At 41.3% G+C, this 27084-nt stretch overlaps 1 protein-coding gene across 7 annotated transcripts in view; it reads right to left on the bottom strand.

The window, feature by feature from the left end:
• The window catches only part of il16 (interleukin 16), a 91787-nt gene extending 65810 nt beyond the window's left edge, over positions 1–25977 (bottom strand). For 4 of the 7 annotated variants that reach the window (XM_061670569.1, XM_061670574.1, XM_061670571.1 and 1 more), the window contains exons 1-13: positions 25942–25977; positions 25769–25818; positions 19724–19961; positions 19168–19456; positions 14740–14870; positions 14057–14174; positions 12613–12684; positions 11954–12097; positions 11626–11731; positions 8468–8616; positions 8194–8301; positions 4007–4121; positions 3433–3506 (exon numbers count right to left, since the gene is read on the bottom strand). In XM_061670569.1, coding sequence (XP_061526553.1) covers positions 3433–3506; positions 4007–4121; positions 8194–8301; positions 8468–8616; positions 11626–11731; positions 11954–12097; positions 12613–12684; positions 14057–14174; positions 14740–14870; positions 19168–19456; positions 19724–19961; positions 25769–25781 — 1557 coding nt within the window. In that variant the 5' untranslated portion in view covers positions 25782–25818; positions 25942–25977. Of the gene's footprint in view, positions 1–3432; positions 3507–4006; positions 4122–8193; positions 8302–8467; positions 8617–11625; positions 11732–11953; positions 12098–12612; positions 12685–14056; positions 14175–14739; positions 14871–17053; positions 17133–19167; positions 19457–19723; positions 19962–25768 lie in introns of those variants that run through there. The other 3 variants (XM_061670573.1, XM_061670570.1, XM_061670576.1) reach the window with 3 other exon arrangements.
• Between the last annotated feature and the right edge of the window lie 1107 nt (positions 25978–27084).

Below are 27084 nucleotides of genomic sequence, written 5' to 3'. Positions count from 1 at the left end.
TTTAAAATTGTTTTTGGAAATTGTGGAAGTCGTGTTCTCCGGGCCAAAGAGGAAAAACAAACAATAAAAACAATAAAGTTGATCAGTTTGAACATTAAATATCTAGTCTTTATAGTGTATTCAATTAAATATAGGTTGAACATGATTTGAAAATCATTGTATTCTGTTTTTATTTATGTTTAACACAACGTCCCAACTTCATTGGAATTGGGGTTGTACATCTTCCCTGAAGTGTAATATGTTTTGTATTATTCGGCCAACGTGTCTTTCCGTCTGGCAGCCACGTGTGTTATGTTGCGAGGCTGTGCCACCCCGCAGCCCATTGCCAGCAGTTAGAGAAGCCGCTGGAGGTCCAGCAAAACAGTATTAGTGCCGTTAGCCTCATAGCCTCCCTCAGAGGGAAAAATTAATCGAGGAGGACCAGAGAGTGTTGCACGGCTTTGGCCGCTTGTGGAGCACCATTCCGTGGCCACAGAAGCGCATTGTCCGCTGAATTTCAAAGGAGGGGAAATTGTCCTGGCAGCATAGTTTATGGTCATTATGCCGGCTCAGAGGCTGCTTCTCTGCAGCCTGTGAAAGCGTGTGATATCTCTATCTGGAAAGGTGTCGTGAGAGAAGGAAGGTGGTACCTATATTTGTTTGACAGGAGAGGCGGAATTTTTACAGCTCTCTTCTTCACCATTTTGAAGCCCAATTTCACGTACTTTGCATTTTTTTTCCCCATTCATTCACTGTCAACCTCGTTCATAATACTCTTCTCTGTTACGAGGCAAATTTACAAGACATGTTTTTTTTCTCCTGTTTGGTTGCACTTTAACAGCCCATGCCTTGGAGGAGAAAAGAGCATGAAGAAAACATCAAACAAACATTATTCAAGTGATGCTAAATTCTTTCATTGCAGCCAAGTTGCCTCCACATACAAGACGAAAGGGTCTGTCTTTTACTTTCAAAGCTTCTGTTTTCCATCTTTTGTTTGACCATTTCTGGGAAGGGGGGGTGTAACTTTGCCCGAGGAGACTGGTAATATGGTTGCTAATGACTGCAATGGAAAAGGAAGTAGCGCTTGCTGTTCTCGACTGACGCACCAATAGAAAAGCATTCTGGTAGTTGTAGTATTGGCGGTGCATGCACTATATAGTGGCGGGCCAGCTGTAATACACATTTGACATAAAGAAATTAATGATGGTTGTTGTTCAGTCATCAGTTGTATTTAAAAAAAAAAAAAAAAACTATATTTCGCAAATTCTGCCAGGGTATGTAAACTTATGAGTACAACTGTACATATTATGCAGTCATACATACCACTGTCATATTGGAATGAAAGTGTAGGCTACACCTTTTTCATAACTTCTAGGTGGTGCTGGCATATTAAACTGAAAGTGTACACCTTTCTCATAATCTCTAGGTGGCGGTGGAATATTGAAATGAATGTGTACCGCTTTTTCTTAACCTCTAGATGGCGGCATACATTTATAAAATGGGCAACCTCCCCCCGTACCTATGTATAATGAGCACCAGTGATTTTTTACATTTTTTGGGGGGGAACAATGCTCATTATACATGAGAAATTACGGTATGTGACAAGTGTACTCTAACACCAAATTGCTTATTTCAATGTTTTGTGACTGCATGTCACAATAGCTTAGCAATTAGCATGGCTTTGACATTGTCTTTAGCTATCTACTCCTCATCCTCCCTTTGTGACACTTGTAAAAAGCATGGTAAGAAGTGAAGCTTATTCGCTACCCTGGAGGCAATGATCAGTGACTTAAAATGCCTGGTGGGCGGGCGGTGTAATAAAAAAACGTGTACCAAGTAGCTGTTCAATGTGGGCATGCCAGTAATGTCAGACGGTAGATTCCCCCCCGATATCCGAAACAATCAGTGTTACGACTGTAACGAGTCAACGTTCAGTGATTTCCGTAACAAAATACGGATATTCCGTAACATTTCACAGCTCTGGATGGACGTTGTATTTTGCGGCCACTGACTATTGAGATGAGAAAAGAAATGAAAGGAAAGGGACGATCTATTTTGTGGGTTCTGACTATTTACATGATCAAGGAATTTAGTTTTGACAAATGACTGTTTTGGAATAGATATGTGCTTTTGCAAGTGGGCATTCCTGTTTTGCTAAACTGTAAGACTTTTCGCCCAATGATCTTATAGTTCTGAACTAGTAATCTCAGTCTCAGGAAATGAGCCAAACTAATTGGAAAAAACCCATCTTCTGTTCCGCATATCCTCACTAGGTTCGCGGGCGTGCTGGAGCCTATCCCACCTATCTCCGGGCGAGAGGCGGGGTCCACCCTGAACTGGTCGCCAGCCAATTGCAGGGCACAAATAAACCATTCGCACTCACATTCATACTTACGGGCAATTTAGAGTTTTCAATTAACCTACCCTGCATGTTTTTTGGGATGTGAGACTGTAAAAAAAAATTCTCATCAAAACTATAGCCACAGTTTTCATTCGAACATCCAGCCAGTGTACATTGTTACATTATCAAAACGACTAAGCAATATCTTGTCTTATCTGTCGACAAAGACACACAGACTTGTCACTCTAATGGGAATGGCATGTTCATTGAAGCAGATATTTCGATTTATTGCAGGATTTTGAGCAAGAGACTGATTTTTCCAGGTAATCCATGTTGTTTTGCTATTTGTACGAATTATTTTGAGAAATGCACTTATTTTTTTGAAAATTGAGCTAAACTGTAATGTCATCAAGGTATCTTGATGATTTTAAAAGATTTTGCCTCTTAATGAACCCATGCTTGATGATTTATAGATGCATTATATATAAATACACATATCATATATAAATACACATACTGTTGGTTTACATTTTGTTTTAACAGCATTGCACCGTATTATGAAACACTTATAATTCATCAAATCAACACAAACAGATCAGTATCAATGATGCTTGTCCTTACTTAAGAGTTATGATAGATAGATAGATAGATAGATAGATAGATAGAGATCTTCACAAAGAGGCTTCCTTCTGGGATGACAGTCATGCAGACCAATTTGATGCAGTGTGCGTCATATGGTCAGAACACCGACAGGCAGACCCACTCACCCCATCAACCTTTGCAGCAATGCAGGCACCACTCATATATCTACTTTCCAAAGACAAGTTTAACACACATGCTACCCGTTCACACCTGAGACCGTGGGACACTAATGAGTCACACCGGGGAGGGAGAATGGCTACTTGAGCCCAATTTGGACATTTTCACTTGGGAGAGTATTCACTTTGGTGTTGCCAGCGGTTTAGACATTAATGGTATGTGGGTTTTTTTTGTTTTGTTTTTGTTTTTTTAGATTTTTTCGAGGAGAGAGCAAAGTTGCACTGTTATATAAGCTGTACAGTGATTATTTTATATATACAATAGTAGACAGCTAGACAGACAGACAGACTTACTTTGAACATGTGGAGGGCATCATCGTGACTCAAACCATGCAGCGACTCCCCATTGAGCTCCAGTATCTCATCACCTACACATAATATCATAAATATGTTTATTTAATTATTGTACTAATATTTATTGTTGCATCTATATCACACCATCATAAGAGCACGATGGCAACAAGAATTGTGTTACTCTTTTATTCATGAGGTGTTCTGCGCCTACTGATGGGGCAATAGGGGTCCTTGATCCTGACATCCCAGGTTTCGAAGTTATGAATGGTGCAGAATGAAGTAGTTTACACAGCGCCGTAAATATATGTTGTCAAGCAAGCAAAAGAAGGCATGTGCAGTTACAGTAGCACTTATGTTTTTTTTTTTATTGTTTCACTTTTAAATTTACAGCCCAGATTTTTTTCAAACCAACATGTAGTATTATGGTTATTGTTATTTATGATTTTACTACCGCGTTAGCAGGATTAGGTTAGTGAAAGACTATGTAAGGTAGGTGCAGACTTACAAATTTGGAAACAGAAGTCCTTTGTAAAACCAAGGGCCCCATTTATATGTAAGACAATTCACCACTCACCCTCTTGTAGTCTTCCATCAGCAGCCGCTGCTCCACCAGAAAAAATTGTCTTGACATAAATCCCCATTGGTCCATACATGCTGTCTCTCCCACCGACGATACTGAAGCCCAGACCCTGAAAATAACAGTGCAATTGATTTCAAGGATAATATTATTACAAACTGCAAAGAAAGAAAGGTATTATGTTCACATAAAATAATCTTTATTGTCATTGTATAGAGATTTATACAACAAAATTGCAATTGTGTTTTGACTGATTTTTAATATTACAGGTATTAGGTTTCGTAAAGCATAAAGATGTAAACACGTTATGTAAAGTTTTTTGTGCGGGGGTGATTAATTTTATTTCTGTTAACACTGGGTTACAAATTAAGGGTATAACTGGGATTAAGGGAAGTACTGATTTCAATGTACAATTGCATTTTTTCATTTGAGACAGAGTAGAACGTTCCCATGTCTTTTTTTTTCTCATTTGCTTCCAATCATATACACAGTTAAAGTAAAAAAAAATCTACAATGATTAGATATAACTTACAACTGACAAAAGTAATAAGAAATAAAAATCTCTTGAAAGTTTAGCCGGCAAGGTGGCCGACTGGATACCACATCTGCCTCACAGTTCTGAGGACCGGGATTCCAATCCCAGCCCCGCCTGTGTGGAGCTTGCATGTTCTCGCTGTGGCTGGGGTGGGTTTTCTCCGGGCCCTGCGGTTTCCTCCCACATCCCAAAAACCTGCGTGGTAGGTTGATTGAAGACTCTAAATTGCCCGTAGGTGTGAATGTGAGTGCGAATGGTTGTTTGTTTCTATGTGCCCTGCAATTGGCTGGTGACCGGTTCAGGGTGTACCCCGCCTCCCGCCCGAAGATAGCTGAGATAGGCTCCAGCAGCCCGCGGCCCTAGTGAGGATAAGGGGTAAAGAAAATGGATGGATGGATGGATGGATGGATGAATGGATGAAAATTTACTCAAAGAAAAAGGCAATCAGGCACTGTTTTTGAATTGTGGTCCAATAGAATTTTTTATTAATTTAATTTAAAACAAAAATAGAAACTTGAAATTGTGGGTGTTATGTATAATGTGATTAGTGGCTATGCCCCACAGGTCGGATGTCACCTAGAGGTGAAAGAGACATTCTGGAAGGAGCTGGACGACGTAGTTCTGAGAATCCCAGACACAAAGTCGTGATTGGTGCAGATTGTAATGGACATGTTGAAGGAAACAGGGTTGATGAAGAAGTGATGGGTAAGTTTGGCATCCAGGAAAGGAACTTGGGGGGACAGATGGTGGTAGACTTTGCAAAAAGGATAAGAATGGCTGTAGTGAACAGTTTTTTTCCAGAAGAGGCAGGAACATAGGGTGACCTACAAGAGCGGAGGTAGAAGCACGCAGGTGGATTACGTTTTATGCAGACGATGTAATCTGAAGGAGGTTACTGACTGTATGGTAGTGATAGGGGAGCGTGTGGCTAGACAGCATAGGATGGTGGTGTGTAAAATGACTCTGCTGGTGGGGAGGAAGATCAAGAAGACAAAGGCAGAGCAGAGAACCATGTGGTGGAAGCTGAGAAAGGAAGAGTGTTGTGCAGCTTTTCGGGAAGAGGTGAGACAGGCTCTCAGTGGACATTAGGAGCTTCCAGAAGACTGGATCACTGCAGCCAAGGTGATCAGAGAGACAGCCAGGAGTGTACCTGGTGTATCTTCTCGCAGGAAAGGGGAGAAGGAGACTTGGTGGTGGAACCCCAAAGTACAGATAATCATACAAGGAAAGCGGTAAGATAAGAAGAAGTGGGACACAGAGGACCGAGGAGACGAGAAAGGAATAGATTCAGTTGCGACGTTGGGCAAAGGTAGAGGTGGCAAAGGCCAAACAAGAGGCATATGATGAAATGGATGCCAGGTTGGACACTAAAGAAAGAGAAAAATATCTATGCAGGTCGGCCAGACAGAGGGATAGAGATGGGAAGGATGTGTAGCAGGTACGGGTGATTAAGGACAGAGATGGAAATGTGTGTACTGGCGCCAGTAGTGTGTTGGATAGATGGAAATTATACTTTGAGGAGTTGATGAATGAGGAAAATGCAAGAGAAGAAAGAGTAGAAGAGGAAAGTATGGTGGACCAGGAAGTGGCAATGATAAGTAAGGGGGAAGTTAGAAAGGTATTAACCCTTTTAAAACAACGGGGCTCACCGGTGACACCGTGGCGCATGTGTATTTCAAATTACCATAACTCCTCGCTACTTTGTGCAATTTGAATCATTCAAACTGCCCCCGAAAGCTGTAAAGCTAATTATTATATCTATTATTATGGTGCTGAAAGGGTTAAAGAGGATGAAAAATGGAAAGGCAGTTTGTCCTGATGGCATTCCTGTGGAGGTATGGAAACATCTCGGAGATGTGTCTGTGGAGTTTTTGACCAGCTTGTTAAACAGAATTCTAGCGAGAACATGCCTGAGGAATGGAGAAAAATTGTGCTGGTGTCCACTTTTAAGAACAAGGGTGATGTGCAGAGCTGTGGGAACTTGAGAGGAATAAAGTTGATGAGCCACACAATGAAGTTATGGGAAAGAGTAGTGGAGGCTTGACTCAGGACAGAAGTGAGTATTTGCGAGCAACAGTATGGTTTCATGCCTAGAAAGAGTACCACAGATGCATTATTTGCCCTGAGGGTTTTGATGGAGAAGTACAGAGTAGGTCAGAAGGAGCTAAATTGTGTCTTTGTAGATCTAGAGATAGCCTATGACAGAGTACCCAGAGAGGAAGTGTGGTACTGCATGTGGAAGTCTGGAGTGGCAGAGAAGTATTGTAGAATAATACAGGACATGTATGAGGGCAGCAGAACAGTGGTGAGGTGTGCTGTAGGTGTGACAGAGGAATGTAAGGTGCAGGTTGGAGTGCATCAGGGATCAGCCCTGAGCCCTTCCTGATTGCAGTGGTGATGGTTAGGCTTACAGATGAGGTTAGACTGGAATCCCCATGGACCATGATGTTTGCGGATGACATTGTGATCTGCAGTGAAAGCAGGGAGCAGGGGGAGGAACAGTTAGAAAGGTGGAGGCATGCACTCGAAAGGAGAGGAATGAAGATTAGTCGAAGTAAGACAGAATATATGTGCATGAATGAGAGGTGTGGAGGGGAAAGACTGAGGCTCCAGGGAGAAGAGATAGTGATGGTGGATAACTTTAAATACTTGGGGTCAACAGTCCAGGGCAATGGTGAGTGTGGTAAGGAAGTGAAGAAAATGATTGGAATGGGTGGTGGAAGGTGTCAGGTGTGTTTTGTGAGAAGAGTCTCTGGTAGGATGAAGGGCAAAGTTTATAAGACAGTGGTGAGGCCAGCCATGATGTACGGATTAGAGACAGTGGCACTGAAGAGACAACAGGTAGCAAAGCTGGAGGTGGCGGAAAGGAAGATGCTGAGGTTCTCTCTAGGAGTGAGCAGGTTTAATATGATTAGAAATTAGCTAATCAGAAGGACGGTCTATCTTCGATATTTTGGAGACAAAGTTAGAGAAAATAGACTTCGATGGTTTGGACACATCCAGAGGAGAGATAGTGAGTATATTGGTACAAGGGTGATGAGGATGGAGCTGCCAGGCAAGAGAGCTAAATGAAGACCAAAGAGAAGGTTGATAAATGAGGGAAGACATGAGGGCAGTTGGTGTTCGAGAGGAAGATGCAGGAGACAGGCTTCCATGGAAAAGGATGGCGCGTTGTGGTGACTCCTAAAGGGACAAGCCGAAAGGAAAAGAAGAAGATTTTAAGAATCTTATCAAGTTAATCCATACTAGTTCCATTGGTGGATTTTTTTTCACTTATTTTAGGGACAAAATGTCTTGTTTTAATATAATTATTACTTGTTTTGATAAAGTATTTTTTTCCAATGTGTAACTCCTCTAACTGCCTCAGATTTGAAGGGTACCTTGTAAGGACCTAATGTTTCATCCCCTTTTAATAGATGTTCAGTAGGATTTAGCTCTGTGTTTTGGGTCATTATCCTGTTAGATGACCGATGACCTGACAATGAGCCCAAGCTTTATGACATGCACGCAGAGTTGAAGTTATTTTAAGTTATTTCAGTGAACATTGCTTAGATTTATTTTCTTTAACAGGGGTGTACAAATGTTTTTTTTTTCAACTGTGTAGAGTGGATATAATATCAGTTTACGATTAGGAGTGTATGGTTCATACCTTGCCATGGCCCTTCATCAACACAATGTTACAGATAATGAAGGCTTGAGTTTTGCTGAAGGAATTGGCCAGCTGGGCAGAGCTCAGAGAGCGCAATGGGCGAACAGGCTAGAGACAAGACAAATCAAACATACAAGCATATTTCAGTTTATAGTCCTTATTGTCTCATGAGTTAATCATTGAGTTTCAAGACAGGAAGTATGTCTAGCTTAAAAAAATTGTATATCTGTATTAAATATATATCATTTTCAAAATGTAACTTAAGGTTCAGTACCTGATGTGAATTGTGTAAAAAGTCCAGTTGCTGGGTTAGGGAAGTTCTGTTCCCATACCACTGACCATTCCCATGTGGGTCATTGGTATACATGTCAGGGTTCTTCATAATGATGCTGTCCAAATCCCCAATCCAGTAAGGATGAACGCCTGGATCCAACATGTAATTGGAAATGATAGTATCAGGAATTTTACGATATATATAAGTACCTGTATATGTGTATGCGGGTGTGTGTGTGTGTGTGTGTGTGTGTGTGTGCATGTATACAGTGGGTATGGAAAGTATTCAGACCCCCTTAAATCTTTCTTTTATATATTGCAGCCATTTGCTAAAATAATTTAAGTTCATTTTTTCCACATTAATGTACACACAGCACCCCATATTGACAGAAAAAAACGGATTTGTTGAAATTTCTGCAGATTTATTAAAAAAGAAAAACTGAAATATCAAACAGTCATAAGTATTCAGACCCTTTGCTCAGTATTTAGTAGAAGCACCCTTTTGAGCTAATACAGCCATGAGTTTTTCACACATGGATTTGGGGATCATCTGCCATTCTTCCTTGCAGATCCTCTCCAGTTCCGTCAGTTTGGATGGTCAACATTGGTGGGCAACCATTTTCAGGTCTTTCCAGAGATGCTCAATTGGGTTTAAGTCAGGGCTCTGGCTGGGCCATTCAAGAACAGTCACTGAGTTGTTCTGAACCCACTCCTTCATTATTTTAGCTGTGTGCTTAGGGTCATTGTCTTGTCGGAAGGTGAACCTTCAACCCAGTCTGAGGTACTGAGCAGTTCTATCTTGGTCTCATCAGACCAGAGAATCTTATTTCTCACCATCTTGGAGTCCTTCAGGTGTTTTTTAGCAAACTCCATGCAGGCTTTCATGTGTCTTGCACTAAGGAGAGGCTTCCGTCGGGCCACTCTGCCATAAAGCCCCGACTGGTGGAGGGATGTAGTGATGGATTGACTTTCTAGAACGTTCTCCCATCTCCCGACTGCATCTCTGGATCTCAGCCACAGTGATCTTTGGGTTCTTCTTTACCTCTCTCACCAAGGCTCTTCTCCCACAATTGCTCAGTTTGGGCAGACGGCCAGCTCTAGGAAGGGGTCTGATCCTCTCAAACGTCTTCCATTTCAGGATTATGGAGGCCACTGTGCTCTTAGGAACCTTAAGTGCAGCAGAAAGTTTTTTGTAACCATGGCCAGATCTGTGCCTTGCCACAATTCTGTCTCTGAGCTCTTCAGGCAGTTCCTTTGACCTCATGATTCTTATTTACTTTGATATGCACTGTAAGCTATAAGGTCTTATGTAGACAGGTGTGTGGCATTCCTAATCAAGTCCAATCAGTATGATCAAACACAGCTGGACTCAAATGAAGGTGTAGAACCATTTTAAGGATGATCAAAACAAATGGACACCACCCAAGTTAAATATATGATGTGTCACACCAAAGGGTTTGAATACTTATGACGGTGTGATATTTCCATCCATCCATCCATCCATTTTCTACCGCTTATCCAAGGTCGGGTCGCGGGGCAGTAGCTTTAGCAGAGATGCCCAGACTTCCCTCTCCCCAGCCACTTTTTTTCCGGGGGGATCCCGAGGCATTCCCAGGCCAGCCGGAAGACATAGTCTCTCCAGCGTGTCCTGGGTTGTCCCCGGGGTCTCCTCCTGGCCGGACGTGCCTGGAACACATCACCAGGGAGGCGTCCGGGAGGCATCCGAATCAGAGGCCCCAACCACCTCACCTAGCTCCTCTCGATGGGGAGGAGCAGCGACTGTCGATCGACCAGTAAATTGGGGGCTTCCGACTGTCGATCTCCCATTCCATTCTTCCCTCTCTCGTGAACAAGACCCAGAGGTACTTGAACACCTCCACATGGGGCAGAATTTCATCCCCAACCTGGAGAGGGCACTCTACCCTTTTCCGATTTAGGACCATGGTCTCAGATTTGGAGGTGCTGATTTTCATCCCAACCGCTTCGCACTCGGCTGTGAACCGCTCCGGTGCGAGTTGGAGATCAATGGAGCCAGCAGAGATGCAATACTGAGGCCACCAAACCACACCCCCTCAACACCCCGGCTGTGCCTAGAAATTCCATTCATAAAAGTTATGAACAGAATCGGTGACAAAGGCCAGCCTTGGCGGAGTCCAACCCTTACTGGAAACTAATCTGACTCACTGACAGCAATGCGGACCAAAGTTTGACACTGGTCATACAGGGACTAAACAGCCCATATCAGGGGGTTCGGTACCCCATACTCACAGGACTCCCCGAGGGACACGGTCGAATGCCTTCTCCAAGTCCACATGTAGACTGGTTGGGCGAACTCCCATGCACCCTCGAGGATCCCGCCGAGGGTGTGGAGCTAGTCCACTGTTCCACGGCCAGGACGAAAACCACATTGCTTCTCCTGAATCTAAGATTCGACTTCCCGATCGACCCTCCTCTCCAGCACCCCCGAATAGACCTTACCAGGGAGGCTGAGGAGTGTGATCCCCCTGTAGTTGAAACACACCCCCTTCTTAAAAAGATCACTATATTAATGATAGCATGCTAATGCTTACTAGCATTTTTTTTGTTTGGTTTTTACAAATTAGCCCTAACCCTAACCCTAACCCAAAACTGTAAAATGTTTCAGTGAACAAAGCATTGGACCGAATAATACTAAAGATTATTTTTTATTTACCCCAACACCCACTCGAAGCAGGTGATACGTATATAAACCAAAACAGGACCGCCACAAATCATTATGGTTTGTTTATGGTTGGTAGATAATGCATATTCATGTTCTTCTATTTTTTCTTTGGACTTGCTCCTTTAGGGGTCACCACAGCTCTAGCTCCTGCATTCTCATCTCTCACACCAACTGCCCTCATGTCATCACTCACTACATCTATCAGCCTTCTCTTGAGTCTTCCTGTAGTTCTCTTGCTTGGCAGCTCCATCCTCATCATCCTTCCACCAATATATTAATTATCTCTCCACTGGACATGTCCAAACCATCGAAGTGTGCTCTATCTAACTTTGTCTCCAAAACATCTAACCTTGCCTGTCCCTCTGATGAGCTCATTTCTAATCCAATCCAACCTGGTCACGCCGAGAGAGAACCTGATCATCGTTCGTGTAAAATACAGAGTATAACCTCATACACACTATGTGGAATGGAGTGTGTCTTATTGCTGCTCATCTGTCCTGGTGGGCTCTGCTGACATGGTTCTGTCTCCCAGCAACTTTCTTCATTGACCTCTGAAATAGGCAACTTGATACATACAGACAAACATGCATGCATGTCCATACACATACATAAACACATGCACGCACGCACACACAAACACACACAGCCATATACACACGCAAGCGCAAGCAAGTGCACACGTACACAAACACACACACACACACACACACACAAAGGAGTATAAAAAGACATGAACAAATAGTAGCAATATTAGCCTTTTGGCGATAAAATGTGTACAGTATCTACCTTGAGATGGTTGTTGTTGGCCATAGGTTCTTTGTCTATGTATGCAGGCAATGATAGCTGATGTGACATGGAAATGAGAGATGGATGTTGTAGGCTTGTGGTCAGTATATGCGGACGGAGAGAGTCTTCACACGGTGAAAATGGCTGCGAATAACATGTCATTAAAAAAAACAGTTAGTTTCTTAGAAGTTGTTCTGAGTTCTTTTCTGGCGTCCTGGATGAGTCATTACTGTTCTCTTGAGGTAATCTTTGTAAGCCCGCCACTGCTGGGAAGGTTCAACACTCTTCCATGTTTTCGCCACGCGAGGATAAGGGCTCTCCCTATGGTTCGCTGGAACCCTAAAGCTTTAGAAATGACTTTTGTAATCCTTTCCAGACAAATAGTAAAAATAAATAGTGTGATTAGCCACAATTAATTCATGATTTAACAAGATGGGTAATTAATTTTTCACACATGGCAAGGTAACTTTGAATAGTTTTTTTTCTCCTTAATAAATGAAATCACCATTTAAGTTCACTTGGGTTATATTTGTCTGATACATCAGTTTGATGACCTTATACACTAAAGTGGGGAAACTATGCAAAAATATAAGAAAAGGGGGCCAATTCTTTTTCACGGCACTCTATCCATCCATCCATCCATCCATATATATATATACCTGCGATTGGCTGGCAACCAGTTCAGGGTGTACAGGATGACAGCTGGGATAGGCTCCAGCACGCCCGCGACCCTAATGAGGAGAACCGGCTCAGAAAATGGTTGGATGGATGGATATATATATATACTGCATAAAATATGACTAATTACTGCACTGCTCTGCAGTGAATTTGGTCTCCACGAAGACATGGGAGTAGTGTCGATTTTAGCGATGAAAAGGGGCGTTCCAAAGGCAACTAGTTACTTACCAATTGCTCAAAACAATGGACTGATATTACTTGAAATGACTACTAGCTTCAATTTCTTGAGCAAAAAACACATATAATCAACTTGTTAGTGAAATATCAAATCAAATCAAATATATTACAGTACACTTAGACATTTGCTCTAAATTCTACAGTTATTTTCCACATACCATGATGCATACGATACCATAACATCCTGTAAAGTGGTTATACTATAATTAAATATAGTTTCCACTGCATCATGGGATTTTGGTTGATGTCACACACTTTAAACAGAGAGTTACTATATATTTTTTTTAATCCATATTTTTATTCACTGCGTTGCAGATGAGTCACACAAGGAAAATGGGAGCTCTTTTGGCTTGGAGAAGTAGGCTAAATTGAGTAATCACAAGGAAGTTCACACTTATATCTAATGCAGTTGATAAATCATCAGGTAATGCCTGAACTGACCGGGATATCACTCTACGAACACAACCCACAGTCAGGGTTTCATGAAAACAAAGTGCAAGATAAATGTAACGCAGGAGTTAAATAAGACACACATTCAACGAACTACAGGTAACATAAACACACATTAATCATTCATTCATTCATTTTCCAAATCGCTTATCTTCACTAGGGTCGCGGGCGTGTTGGTGCCTATCTCAGCTAACGCTGGGGAAAAGGCGGTGTACACCCTGAATTGGTTACCAACCAATCGAATGGCACATATGTATAAACTAACAACCATTTGCACTCACATTCCCACCAATGGGCATTTTGGAGTCTTCATTTAACCTACCATGCATGTTTTGGGTGTGGGAGAAAACTGTAGTACAAACACTTCTAGGTCGTACAGTAAAGCAATCGAATATGGCTGTAACTGAGCGTGTCTTCTTGTCCCTCCTGTTGAGTTCAATTGCTGTTATTAGTGTCTGTCCAACTATTTATTATTTTACTATGTCAAAATGACTGTGAAAAGTGTCATTAATACAAAAAACGCAATGGTTGACTTTTATATAGTACTCTATATGGATATACCCTTTTGTTTACACAGGATGCTATATTGATTCAGACATGAAATAGTTATAATTATATACTGTAAATTGTATTCTTTTTTTCGAGTTACTGATCTGAAAGACTTGTTCGTCTCATGTAGATAAATGGTCCAACAAATATGTTGTTCCTTCTGTTTTTAAGTGTCATTCGTGATATTACCTCTCTATAAACTCTATTATGCATGCTTCTTGTTCCACCCTCTTCCCTCCACGCACTGCTGCTCAAACACTGTCCGTTAAAAGGTGCCAGCTTGTCTTGGCTAAGGAAGTTGGGACCTCTGTGGAAAAAAAAAAAAAATGAGGAACACTTGACAAGAACACAAGATGAACATGCAAATTTAATGGCATAAACCCAATTGGATGTGTGAAATACTGTACTGTATGTATCTAATAGAGTGTATGGGTCATTTTCATATAATTTGATCAATAAGGGTAAAAACCCTTGGAAAAAAAATCTAATTTGGCCATTTTTAATCCCGCCTTGGTATTATATGGGTAAATATCTACCATGCTGAAAGAGCGACACTTAAAGTCCTATTTTTCAAAAGGTTTCTTGCATTCATAGTAAACGCAATCCTTATTGATGGAGCAAATGGTGGTGGCCCACTGAAATACACTTCTTTCATAACTGTAAAAACAAAAGTGCATCATGGTAAAGGCATAAACAGCTTTATAAAAATTGTGACTTTCACAATATACATGTTGCTCTTCAAATGGCATCCTGGCACTTCAGCTCGCAGATCCCACTGGTGGATTGGAGCAACATAATGAGGCTCTCTCCGTGTTTTTCAATTTCAATTTTGCTGGATTAACCTTGAACTTCCAACACACATACTTTTATACCTGTATGCATCCCCTCCATTTCTTCTTGGCTCCACATTATGTTCTGTCTGGCCACAGTTGTCTGCCATTTGTGGTATGCACACCTCCTCTGTTGGCCTTGTAGCTACACACATCTTCCAAATACTGCTCTCCTATAACACACAGACAAACACAGTGAGAAAAAGAGAGCGTAAACAACCATAACCTGTAGTGAATATTTTGTGCAAGAAGATAAAGCAAGTTTTATGAGCATTACAGCATCTAGGTTATTGGGATCACAGTCAAGGACAAAGAAAATAAACGATACAATTTATAGGTTCACGGAGAAGAGCCAAAGAAAGCTTTAGTAGGTTACCTCCTCGTTGATGGAGGATGATGAACAGACAAGCAAAGCCATTACGATTCTGGGGGGTGGCCAATTCCAATGTTGTCATTGTAACTCAAATGTGCGATTTTTCAAGGTCCTCACCAAAATGTAATCATTAACTTGAACCGGTCCTGCCAACCCTTTATAAAGTTTTATGGAAGCATATTTTTGTATAATTGTGCCATATGTATCTGTACCATTTACCATTTCTTATGTTGAAATGACTGCAGTCAAAAGCATCATTAAAACAAATTGCCTTGGTCTTCTGCCCTGTACTTTGTTTACATTCTATATTGTGTGTAATAATAAAAGTCTATAAATTCTATATTGAAGGGAGAATTAGATTATCCATCCATTCTCTTCACCGCTTATCCACACTAGGGTCACAGTTGTGCTGGCGCCTATCTCAGCTGATTTCGGGCAAGAGGCGGGGTACACCCTAAACTCGTTGCCAGCCGATTGCAGAGCACATATCAACAAACAACCATTCACACTTACATTCACACCAAGGGGTAATTTAGAGTCTTCAATTTACCTACGATGAATGCTTTTGGAAAGTGTGACAAAGCCAGAGTACTCAGAGAAAACCCATGCAGGCATGAGGAGAACATGCAAACTCCACACAGACATGCCAGATTTGAACCTGGGATATCAGAACTGTGATCCACCGTCCACCGTGCCGCCGCAAAAATACAGGTATATTGAAAACACATCTTATTCTTTAATAAGAGAATCAATTTCAATTTACATATGCAAAAGAATATGTATATTGAAATTGTTTCTGTTGTTAAAGAATAAGATGTGCTTGGTGTCCATAGTGTCAGTCATTCCAAAAGAAGTGTGTTTTAGTAGTTAATGTCTTGGTTTATGACTAAAACCATAACAACAATGGCATTCCCATCTGCTTGAATAGTAGTGTAGTAGTGCCTGAGTAAATGGAAGGTGAAGGATATTTCACCAGCATTTGGTTTATTTTAAAAGTAGAAAGGTACTATATAAATGAAGCCATTTTATAATTACTATTACCGTCTTGTAACCTGACCTTTTACAAAATAATTACATCCATGAAAAAATGGAGATATAGTCATATCATACATTTTACTGTTGCAACATTCAAGGACATGTGTATAGTTGCGCCACCAAAATATGTGCCTTTTTGTAAATATACACAGTACCTTTTAAGGCGGTATGGGAGTAATACAGTAATTCATCACATTAGATGTGATTATTATAAATGAGCACACACGTCCTCCAATCAGTGCGACTCCAAATACCAATGTAAATATGAATTATTATTATGTTCATCGAGGAAAACACATTGGTGTGCAGATCATATAACCCCTTTGCCTTCCTAAACGAAACCTGGGTAGCTTTGTCTCCCAATGATCCTAGGAGTGATGTTGCTGAAGCATTTATGCTGGTAGGGTCACCCAGCCAGGGCAAACAGGTCTTGTGTGAGGTTGGGATAAGAATTATAATCTCCATATCTGAGACCATCGGGGTGGTGTGCCCTCTCTGGGTCAGGGGATGAAATCCTTCCATAAGTGTTAGATTTCAAGTATCTTTGGGTCGCGTTCACGAGTGAAGGAAGAACAGAGTGGGCAATAGAGACAGAGAGAACAAAAGTGGGAGTAAAACAATTGGGGGGGAAACAACAAAACAAAAGCAGAATAACATCAAATATGAGGAAAGGCACACCCTGTGAGGAAGGGACGCAACAAGTAGCAAGTTGGACAGGACAGGAGAGGACAGGGCATGACAGGGGTAGTGAGACAGGCAGTACTACTGGTGTGTAGTGGGAGTGGCTATGCGTTGCTTTAACACCTCAGGGACTTTAAAGTGTAAAACAGAGGGTAGTCACATCAAGCAACTAAATCTTTTTGGCATGTCTACAGAGATATGAAAGGGAATTAATACTATCACACATGCATGTGCTGGCGCAATGAGGATGGGTAGACTCGGCCTCACCCATTCAAAAGCGGAAGGGTGGGCCTAGAGGACACCACTCACGCCCAGGGACCAAGGGCAGTCCGCCAGCCATACCGAGTTTCCCCCATCAGCCCCTAAGAGAGGGACAAGGGGACCAACTCGCCATCAACCGGCATGGAGTCTTGGACCGGTTAAGTTAGTTTGCTTTGTTCCCACCTGTCCAGCTGAATCGCACCAAGGGGCAAATTGAAGTGGAGTTCAACTAAAATGGATGGAAGAGGGCTGCTGTGAGCGCATGTCATGTTCAGTGTTCTACAGTAGGTCATTCTTCTCTCTCATTTTCTCTCTCTCTTTTGCTGGTGTTCTATCCACCCACAAAAGCAATACACTCCTATATCCATCCATCCATTTTCTGAGCCGCTTCTCCTCACTTGGGTCGGGGGCGTGCTGGAGCCTATCCCAGCTATCATCGGGCAGCAGGCGGGGTACACCCTGAACTGTTTGCCAGCCAATCGCAGTACACTCCCTTAATTTCACTTTGAATTTACGAGTCGTTCCCCGAATCTCAAAAAGTAGAATAACAATCAAGTATCAGACACCTCTCCTGTGGAAACATCTGCCAGTTTCAGTTTGAAGGGCAGGCACCGTCTGTTCAAAAGTAGGCTTAAAACCTTCCTTTTGAAGAATCTTATATAGCAATAATTTTAGTTGAAGAAAAAAATTGACTTGTTATACTGAGGGCAGTGCAGGAGGGTGGTGGTTAGCATGTCTAAGTCACAGCGAGAGGAATTCTTCTGAATTTGAATCTCAGCCCTCCTGTGCCGAGTTTGCATGTTCTCCCTCCGCTTGTGTGAGTTTTATGCGGGTACTCCGGCTTCCTCGCATATTCCAAAACATGCAGGTTGGCAGAATTGAAGACAAATCGTCTATATGTTTGAATATGATTGTGAAAGATTTTTTTGTCTAAATGTGCCTTGTGATGATCCAGTGTGTACCCAGCCTCTCACCTAAAGTCAGCTGGGATAGGTCCCCTTTACTTGAGATCGTAAGGAGGACAAACGGTATAGAAAATTGATGGCTGGAGAGTTATGTTGTGAATATGACTCAAAAGTGAAGGATATAGAAAACCATTATCGGTCATGATAACAAGTCAGTTACTTTGAAAATGTACACTGTACACTGTTAAGCAGACATAACACTCTGCTACTACATTATATATTCGCTATTTTTAGTAGTAGGTGTCTTAAAGCAGCACAACAACCTTGGGATATGCTAGAACAGAAATTGTGAAACAAGCCCTATCTGACCTCACCGATCGTATTTCCTGTGAATGGCCAACAATTCCCACAGACACACGAGAGGAGACCCACTCAATATCTTCTTCCATTTTTAGCATCCCGGAGGGTAATGGCCAAATGCTCCAATACTTTTGCCAATATAAAGTTTGTTCTAGAAATTTACCAGAATAGTTTTTGAAAATGAGCTGAACCTGGGTAATTCAAATGTTTTTGTTTTGTTTTGTTCCGTGAGCTTTTCTGCATAACTGATAAGCTGTTGGCTTTAATGGAATGTAAGGCCTCACTGTGTAGAATGTTAGGAACAACGAACCCTTTCTTTGTCTGAATATTTTGACCTTCAGACCAGTTGCAACTCACAAAATACCGCAACACAAACACCAGCATGTGATCAGTAACTGGCAACACAGGGTACAGTAAAACATTTTAGTATAACAATTTGGTGAGTAATACATTTTCCTGTACTTTACTGGATTTATTGGGTTCCTTTAATGAAATGTGAGTTCAGTGATGGATTGCTGCCAATGCTGCCTTCATGACGATGATGATTATGATGATGCAATGGAATTTATTGGCTGCTTGTTTTAAGCGTGTATGTGTGTGCGTGTGCGTAAGTGTTGTTCGATGCCAGAGATTAGAATTATAACAGTGTTACCTTCTGAAATGCAACACTAATTTAGTGCGGAGAGTGTTTGTGTTTAGCAATGTGGCCATGCATCGCTTCCACAGGGTGAACTGTTGTATCCGTGAGGTAAAATGCTTTCATAGTCTTTCAAGGCTGAGGAATCACTGTCCTACAACAGATATTTGTGCTTAGATTTTGCAAATTACGTTCAGTGAAAACGCTTGCATTCGTACCTTCATGTTAAAAGATCTCCGCAAGCTCTTTTTATTTTCACTTAAGGGGGTGGTGTGAAGCAGCTGTGTGTCAGCCAGTGTGCCTCCTCTTGTCTCCAAGGTTGATTGCTGTGCCCACCAGTGTCCAATTGCTACATCCCTGTATCCTGTTTCATCCTCCGTGGCCAAATGTGTCCTCCAGCCTGAACTCAATGTCCTTCTCTCCTCTGACACTTCCCTCCCACCTGTCTCCTTCCCTTCTGAAATGGGGCAGTCATCGTTGGTCTTAGAGTGACACAGAATAAACGACCTTGAGAGAGGCAGAATACTGTAAGTCAGAATCAGTTAGCAGGTATCAAGAGAGGACAGTACCACTAATGTACCAAGCTGAGAATAGAAACTAATTTCAACTAGTTTGGATCTTAACACAAGACAAAACATAATGCTATCGCTATAAACATATTTGACATAAAACATTAGCAAGAATTTTTTTTCATCCTAAAAGTAGCATGAGTGCACTAGTGCTTTAATTGTCCTGCACTTCCTGTCACGCTCAAGCCTTTGTTGCTTTTGGTACCTGGAGAGCATGGCGAGCTTCTTGGAACGGTGGTTATGGCTGCTGTTTGGGTTGTTGTTCTTAGTCTTCTGCTGGTCCCTGCTTCTCCTCTCCATCCTCCTTGCAGCAGCTGTGCTGGCTTTCCTCCTCTGGTGGGAGTATCTTTGAGGCATGGCTGCCAGTGTGTGTCTATGTGTGTGCACTGGGAGAACAAGTGCACCACTCACTCCTGGTCCAGAGCCTAATGGATAGGGACGCTCTGGAGAGCAAATACAAAATTCAGTAAGGTTCATTCTGACGTGGGTAAGAGTGTTCTGAGAAACTATTGAGCCAATTGTGGAGACTTCAAGGGACAAAAGTACTGAAGAACTTATATTTTCCTGCTTTGGAAAAAAAAATTGTTAGTGATCAGACAGCTTGCAAAACAAGCACATTGACTCTCTCTCTCTCTCTCTCTCTCTCTCTCTCTCTCTCTCTCTCTCTCTCTCTCTCTCTCTCTCTCGCTTTACTCTCACAACACAGTCTTGACTATGTGTGAGCAGATAATGGTCAGCTCTCCCCAATAATGGAGTGGAGTGACTAATGGCCTGTACCTTTCAACATCACATTACAGGAGGATTTTCAAATGCATTATACATGCTGTTGTTGAGGGTTTTCAGAGTCATCATGAATACCGTGTAAACACATGCAATGCTTCCTTAACTGAAACATTTTAGGTTCTGTGAGAGTGGGAGTGCCAGAATGATTATATATTGTCAAGGATAATCCCTTGTTCCTGGCAGATTGGTCCACCATCAGATTTAAAACGTGCTTAATCTACTATCATAATTTTTTTTCCAATTATAACTCACACTGCACAAGTAAATTGCCAGCAATTAAAGGTCAAAGCTAGCGATTTACAGACCATCTCAGGTTGGTGCTGTTAAACTGTAGGTGGCGATAATGTACATCAGCTGTCTTTGGTCTGTGGACTGCAAACACTAAAAAAATTAGCTTCACCTATTATTTGTATCTTGATTCAAATATACAAGAGATACCAGTGTGTATACAAATCCAAAAACATAATTTGTGGCCTGATATTGACATGCTTTTGCATAGGCAGTGTGTGTGGTGGGGGGTGATGAGGACGCTGTACCTTGAGTTCAACAAAACTTCATACAATACAATCAACCATTGTGTGAACAATCATGAGCTTCCAATTGCGTGTTGTTCAATATTCTCCCTGATTTTGTTGTCCATAAATTTTATTTTATGATTTTTTTTTTTTTGTCATTTTGTCACATTTTGTAATGCAATTTAAATTAGGCCTTCAATGATGCAAAATACAATTTGTGATTATGTGAATGTTCTAATAAAAAACTGAAATGTAATTTTAAAATACAGCAATGATATTTTCATGTACAATTATTTTATTTTTATCGTTCTTTCAGGAAACAGGGGTAGTAAAGTAAGTCCACTATTGCAAATGAAATCAGCATGATTAAGATTGGTAACTCAAAAGACATGGAGCAGTTTAGGGGAAGTGATGACGAGGCTGAAGAGGATGAACATGTATGCTATATTGTTGCTACCTCCTATTAAATAAAGTATTATAATCCATCCATCCAGTTTCTGAACCACTTACTCTCACTACGGTCGCGAGCGGGCTGGAGCTCATCCCTTCTGACTCTGGGCGAGAGGCAGGGTACACCCTGAACGGGTTGCCAGCCAATCGCAGGCCACATATAAACAAACAACCATCCACACTCACATTCATATTTACACCTCCGTGCAATTTAGAGTCTTCAATCAACCCACCACACATGTTTTTGGGAAGTGGGAGGAAACCGGAGTGCCCGGAGAAAACCCACACAGTCACGAGGAGAACATACAAACTCCACACAAGCGGGGCCGGGATTTGCACCCCGGTCCTCAGAACTGTGAGGCATATGTGTTAACCAGTCGTTCGCCGTGCCGCCGCAATTGTTTCAAATGTTCTTAAATCCATCCAATTGCTCTGGTTTCAGGAGCTGCTCCATATAACACTTGGTAAATAATATTAATATTTTATATATATATATTTCATATTTCTTTTGTTCGTAAGACTTTTTTTCAAGGCAATATATATATTTTTTATGTTTAATTTGTGTTCACCCTGGGTACTGATGGGTTTTCTCCGGGTTCTCCGGTTTCCTCCCACATCCCAAAAACATGCATTATAGGTTAATTGAAGACTCTACATTCTCCGTACGTGTGAATGTGAGTGCGAATGGCTGTTTGTTTATGTGTACCCAGCGATTGGCTGGCGACCAGCCCAGGGTGGACTCTGCCTCTCGCCTCGAAAAAGATGCAGTTGTTCCCAAACAATTGGAGGAACAGGAGATAAGACGACACGAGGCACAGACGGATTCATCTGCATCATCCAAACAATCGGAGGAGCGAATGACAAATGAGATGAGCCAGCACGTTGAATCTCCCACACCCCTCCTTGCCCCATTGGAGCAAAGCCCAACGCAAAACTCACTCTCTACTAACCTAAATTATCTGCTAGGTGTGACAGACAGGATGAAGACTATTGTCAATATTGGAATCAAACGCACACCACGCCAATATCTTCCCGTCCCCCTCGCCTGAAACCACCGGCCACTAAGATGCGAAGGGCCCCTCCTCCACCCATGAAGAACCTTATTTGCGAATCTGACTAATATCTGCAGGGTCTTTTCCAGAATAAGTCAGACCCCTATGGAGATCAAGCATTTTTCATCCATGTAATTACAAGGGACAGAAATTTGGTCAAAGAAATATGGCACAAAAAAAGTAGAACTACAAACTTAGTGAGGATAAAAAGTGAATCTATCAAGCCATTGTCTCCAGTTATCTCTGTGAGACTAGCTCTTTTCAATATCAGGTCACTGGGTAATAAATAAATGTTGATTAATGACATCATTACAACCTATGATTTTGACTTTTTGTTACTAAATGAAACGTGGTTAACAGAAAGTAGCTGTAATACTATTTTAAATGAGGAAATACCAGAAAATTTAATTTTATGAACAAGTGTCGATCTGGGAAAATGGTGGTGTGATTGTTGTTATTTTTAAGTCGTTATTTCAGTGTAAAGAAATTATACTGGGTGATTTTAGCTCTTTTGAATATGTCTGTTTTTTAGTTAAAGGTGACCCAAAGGTTATTGTTTTAATAATTTATAGGCCTCCAAGATACAATAGAAAATTTCTGGAAGACTTTTCAGAACTGCTGTCATTTATTTGTACTGACTACAACTATTTTGTCATAACAGGCGACTTTAACATTCATGTTGAAAATAACATGGAAAAAAAATCAAAAGAACTCTCTGCTATACTAGACACATTTGACCTCTCAACATATTAAGAGTCCAACTCACACTCAGGGTAACATCTTAGACCTGGTCATCTCTAAGGATGTTGAAATTCTATCAATTGACATTAAGGATATGGCTATTTCTGACCATTTTTGTGTATTCTTTGAATTACAGATTCTTCCAAAGGTACATACAACCTCTATGTCCATTAAGAAAAGGTACATAAATGAGAGTACCCTCCACTAAGTTTATGGAAACCATTGCTGTGCCACAAACTGTGAATACTGAGACAGTTGATGAACGTTTGGATAATTTCACCTGGAAAATCTCAAATGTCATGAATGCTGTCGCTCCTATTAAAACTAAGACAATCTTGAGGTGACCTAGAGGACCGTGGAGGAGCACAATGATGGTAAAGAGCTCTAAATCAAAGTGTAGGAAAGCAGAACGTAAGTGCAGAAAAACTAAACTCCAAATTGACTTTGACCTCTACAGACAAAGTCTTTGTAATTTTAACCAAGAGTTAGTCAGGGCTGGACAGCAACACTTTTCTGAAATCATCAGAAAGAACTTCAACAATAGTTGCTTGCTGTGGAGGACAAGCTCACAACCCCCCCCCCCCCCCCCCCTCTCCAAATCAGATAGCTCCAGAAATCCTAACAGCAGATAAATGCAATGAATTTGCTTATTATTTTAGTGGAAAAAAAATACAATCCATCAAGTTAAATATTAGCACAAAGCAGCAAAATGATAAAATGATACTGCATCTGAAGCCACCCAGGGAAAACACTATTACCATGTCAGAATTTGATACAGTTGACCAAAAAAACTGTAGAGAAAACAATTCAGCAGCTGAAACCATCAACGAGCTGTCTTGACTCAATACCATCTGACTTTTTCAAAGCTATTGCAAAGTCTGTGCTAGCTGATTTACAGCAAATAATCAATTGCTCACTTCAGTCAGGCGAGTTTCCTAAAGCTCTTAAAGTCGCTGCCATTAAGCCTCTGGTAAAAAATAGAACGCTGGACGCTTCCATGTTAGCAAGCTATATGCCCATCTCAAATCTCCCTTTTATAGCCAAAATTGTTGAGAAAGGTATTTATAATCAACTCAGCAATTTCTTGAACTTAAATGAAATTTTTGACAAATTTCAATCAGAGTTTCCGAACTCATCACAGTACAGAATCTGCTCTTATCAAAGTGCTAAATGATATAAGGTTGAATACTGACTCGGGAAAGGTTTCAATTTGGTCTTGTTGGACCTCAGTGCGGCTTTTGATACGCTAGATCATAATACACTGCTGAACAGGTTGGAAACGTGGGTAGGACTAAATGGAACAGTTCTTACTACAGTTCAATTGAGGTGTTGTGTCACTGTCCAAAAGAGCCACCGTGAAAAAAGGCTTAATGTCGGACCCTGCAAGGCAACAATAAATCATAGGACCTTTCATTACCAACTGAGGTATGCAAGGTTAGAGTATTGCTCCCGTTTTAAAGGAAGTCTCCCCTTGAAATTGGGCTCAGATGGTCGATTTCGAGGAGGAACATTAGCATACAGGTTAAGGCATTGGGAATGAGAGGCACTGGCAGCGTACATGATAACAACAACAACAATAAGAAAAACATTGCTACTACTACTACTACTACTACTAATTGTAATGGTAATAAGAGTATAGGTACATGCATAAGACAGACAGCCCCTTCAAAAAAAAATAATTTTAAAAGGGTGTAACAGATTCAAAATGTAATAATTGTGCAAAAAGTAGTTATGTTATGTCGTTACATTATGGACCAGTTATGACAATATGATATTTTTTATGTTGTGTTGCTCTTACAGGGTTGTGAAAAGAGGATGATAGGTGTGGCTGTAATGCCCAACATATCAAGACACCGTAGAACACATTTGATATGTGGAAAAGATAGATAATATGTTTCCTTCAAATCATTTGCACTATGATTCATTCCTTCCTTCAGTTTAAGTTTCAGTGGTCTTAAATCCAATATTTTTTCTGAGTGTGCATATTTACAGCACTATTGCACTGAAAATTCTCTTGTAATGTAGATAACAGATTTCTATTTCAGACGCACAAACTCAGTTGTACTGATGTCACAGAAGCAACACAGTTAAAGGAAATATGTGTTCATGATGGCTGAATAAACGTGTTCACATGTCAGTGTGTCCTCAATGAAACCATACAAACTCTATGCATAGCCTTGGCGATGCACACGCTGCAGCCAAAAAGACTCTGATTGGAGAATATGTAGAGGGGTGGGCTTTCTTTGCAGATGAACAACATGTGTCTTGTTTGGAGTTAGCAATGGGAGTTTTCCAGTCGGTGAGCCAAAGTAAGCTCAACAATGAACAGTAAAAAGAAAGTGGGAACCTCTCAGTCAAGCCTTGCAAAATGACTGGGTCTGAATACCAGTGTGTTCTCTTTAGCCATCTGGTTGTATCCTCTGTGGGTTTTTATGGTGCAGTTGTGGATGTCAAACCATCCGCTGCTGGCCTTGCTGAGATATTTGTGATACAAAAAAGATCACCTCCACACATTATTATGAGTTTTGTTAAATGACCGACAAGCAAGCATGAAGCCAACAAGTTAACAGTCTACAGTCTCTCATTCCTTGGACTCATTGCATACATCTACATAACATACTCAACATCTTCAGAATAATTCCATGTCGTATTCCAAGCCTGACAAATAACTTTGGTAACTTGAATTAATAAATTTGCACACTAACTCACCATAGTCGATCATTTTAACTCTCTGCCAAATGCTTCAAATGGTGTCCAAGCTATGGATTTTATCCAACAAAAGAGGCAAGAAAAACAGAAAACATCAAGAAAAGATTGAAAAGACAAATCAAATCAGGAGCATGCTTCCTCAACATGATTCAGCTGAGGAAGAGTGCATGTACCTCTCCTCCTCCTCCTCGGCAGTTTCCTCCCTTCAGTCTGGAGAGTACAGAAGTGTGTCTCAGAAAGGCCCCTCAAAATCACTCCCCCTTTCCTGTGAGCCAACTCCAAAGAAAAACATATCGCTCTCAGCTGGGCCTGACCACACACCTATTTTGAATCACACACTGGTCGTAGTCTTACAAGGCTTCCTGCATGTGTGTGTGTGTGTGTGTGTGTGTGTGTGTGTGTGTGAGTGTGTGTGCGTGCGTGTGTGGGCAGCAGAGTATGAATGAAATCTCTGTGGCCCACTGCAATTTACACTTGAACACAAACCCCTCATTTGTTTCATGAGTAAAGTTGTTGCTTTTGGTCTGTGCTGCTCAAAGGGCAATGGGGAAAATCTGACGCGATTTTGGTGGTGGACCAGCACTGAAAGAGCCAGTCTTGCTGACCTCAGGTTTGCTTTGGTCACATGACAAGTGAGGCAATACGGGGTTTATCTAAGTGTATTTTAAGTGATTGGTAACATTTATCCGCTTATCATGCATGCTTAAACATTCATTTAGGCAATAAATGTTCATGGCTGCACATTGAAAACAGCAAGATTGAACTCATCCGCTTATTGGATGACTGAATCTGAAAGATATTTTTTTTTTCCTTGCTGGACTACTGAATACCTTTGCAGCTATGCACATGATATAAATTGATCCCATCATTAGATAATGGTGATGGGATAGATGGATGTTTATTTTTTTTATTTTTATTTTTTATGATGGCACCATGAAGTTGTCAAACGTGTTTGGTTGTTGTTGTTGTTGTTTTTGTCATGTGATGTTTGTTGTCCTTCGTGTTGACCAGTTGTGGATGGTTAGCAGCGGTTTGTCCGTGACATTCATTGAAGGAGAATGTCGGTGCTTGATGGTTGCGAGCTTTAGCAGCACCGTTTCTGATAGATGATTCGACTGTCGCCACTTAACAGCCACGGGGCATTTGTTGTTTTTGCGTCTTTATGGGCAGCATTTTTGGAACAGCCGTTTTGTTCAGCGGAAATGTCGGCGAGGAGCTTTGTCAACGTGGGGCTGGAGGAGATGTGGAGAGAAGGAAGAGCCCGCACTTGAGAGTTAGGCAACTCTAGATGGGACTGGAGAATTGAGCCATTCTTT

The sequence above is a fragment of the Phycodurus eques genome, chromosome 2 (genome assembly GCF_024500275.1).
Source record: "Phycodurus eques isolate BA_2022a chromosome 2, UOR_Pequ_1.1, whole genome shotgun sequence".
Lineage (NCBI taxonomy): Eukaryota > Metazoa > Chordata > Actinopteri > Syngnathiformes > Syngnathidae > Phycodurus > Phycodurus eques.
Note: the sequence above shows the minus strand (reverse complement) of the source record. Positions and strands in the feature narration are given on the sequence as shown.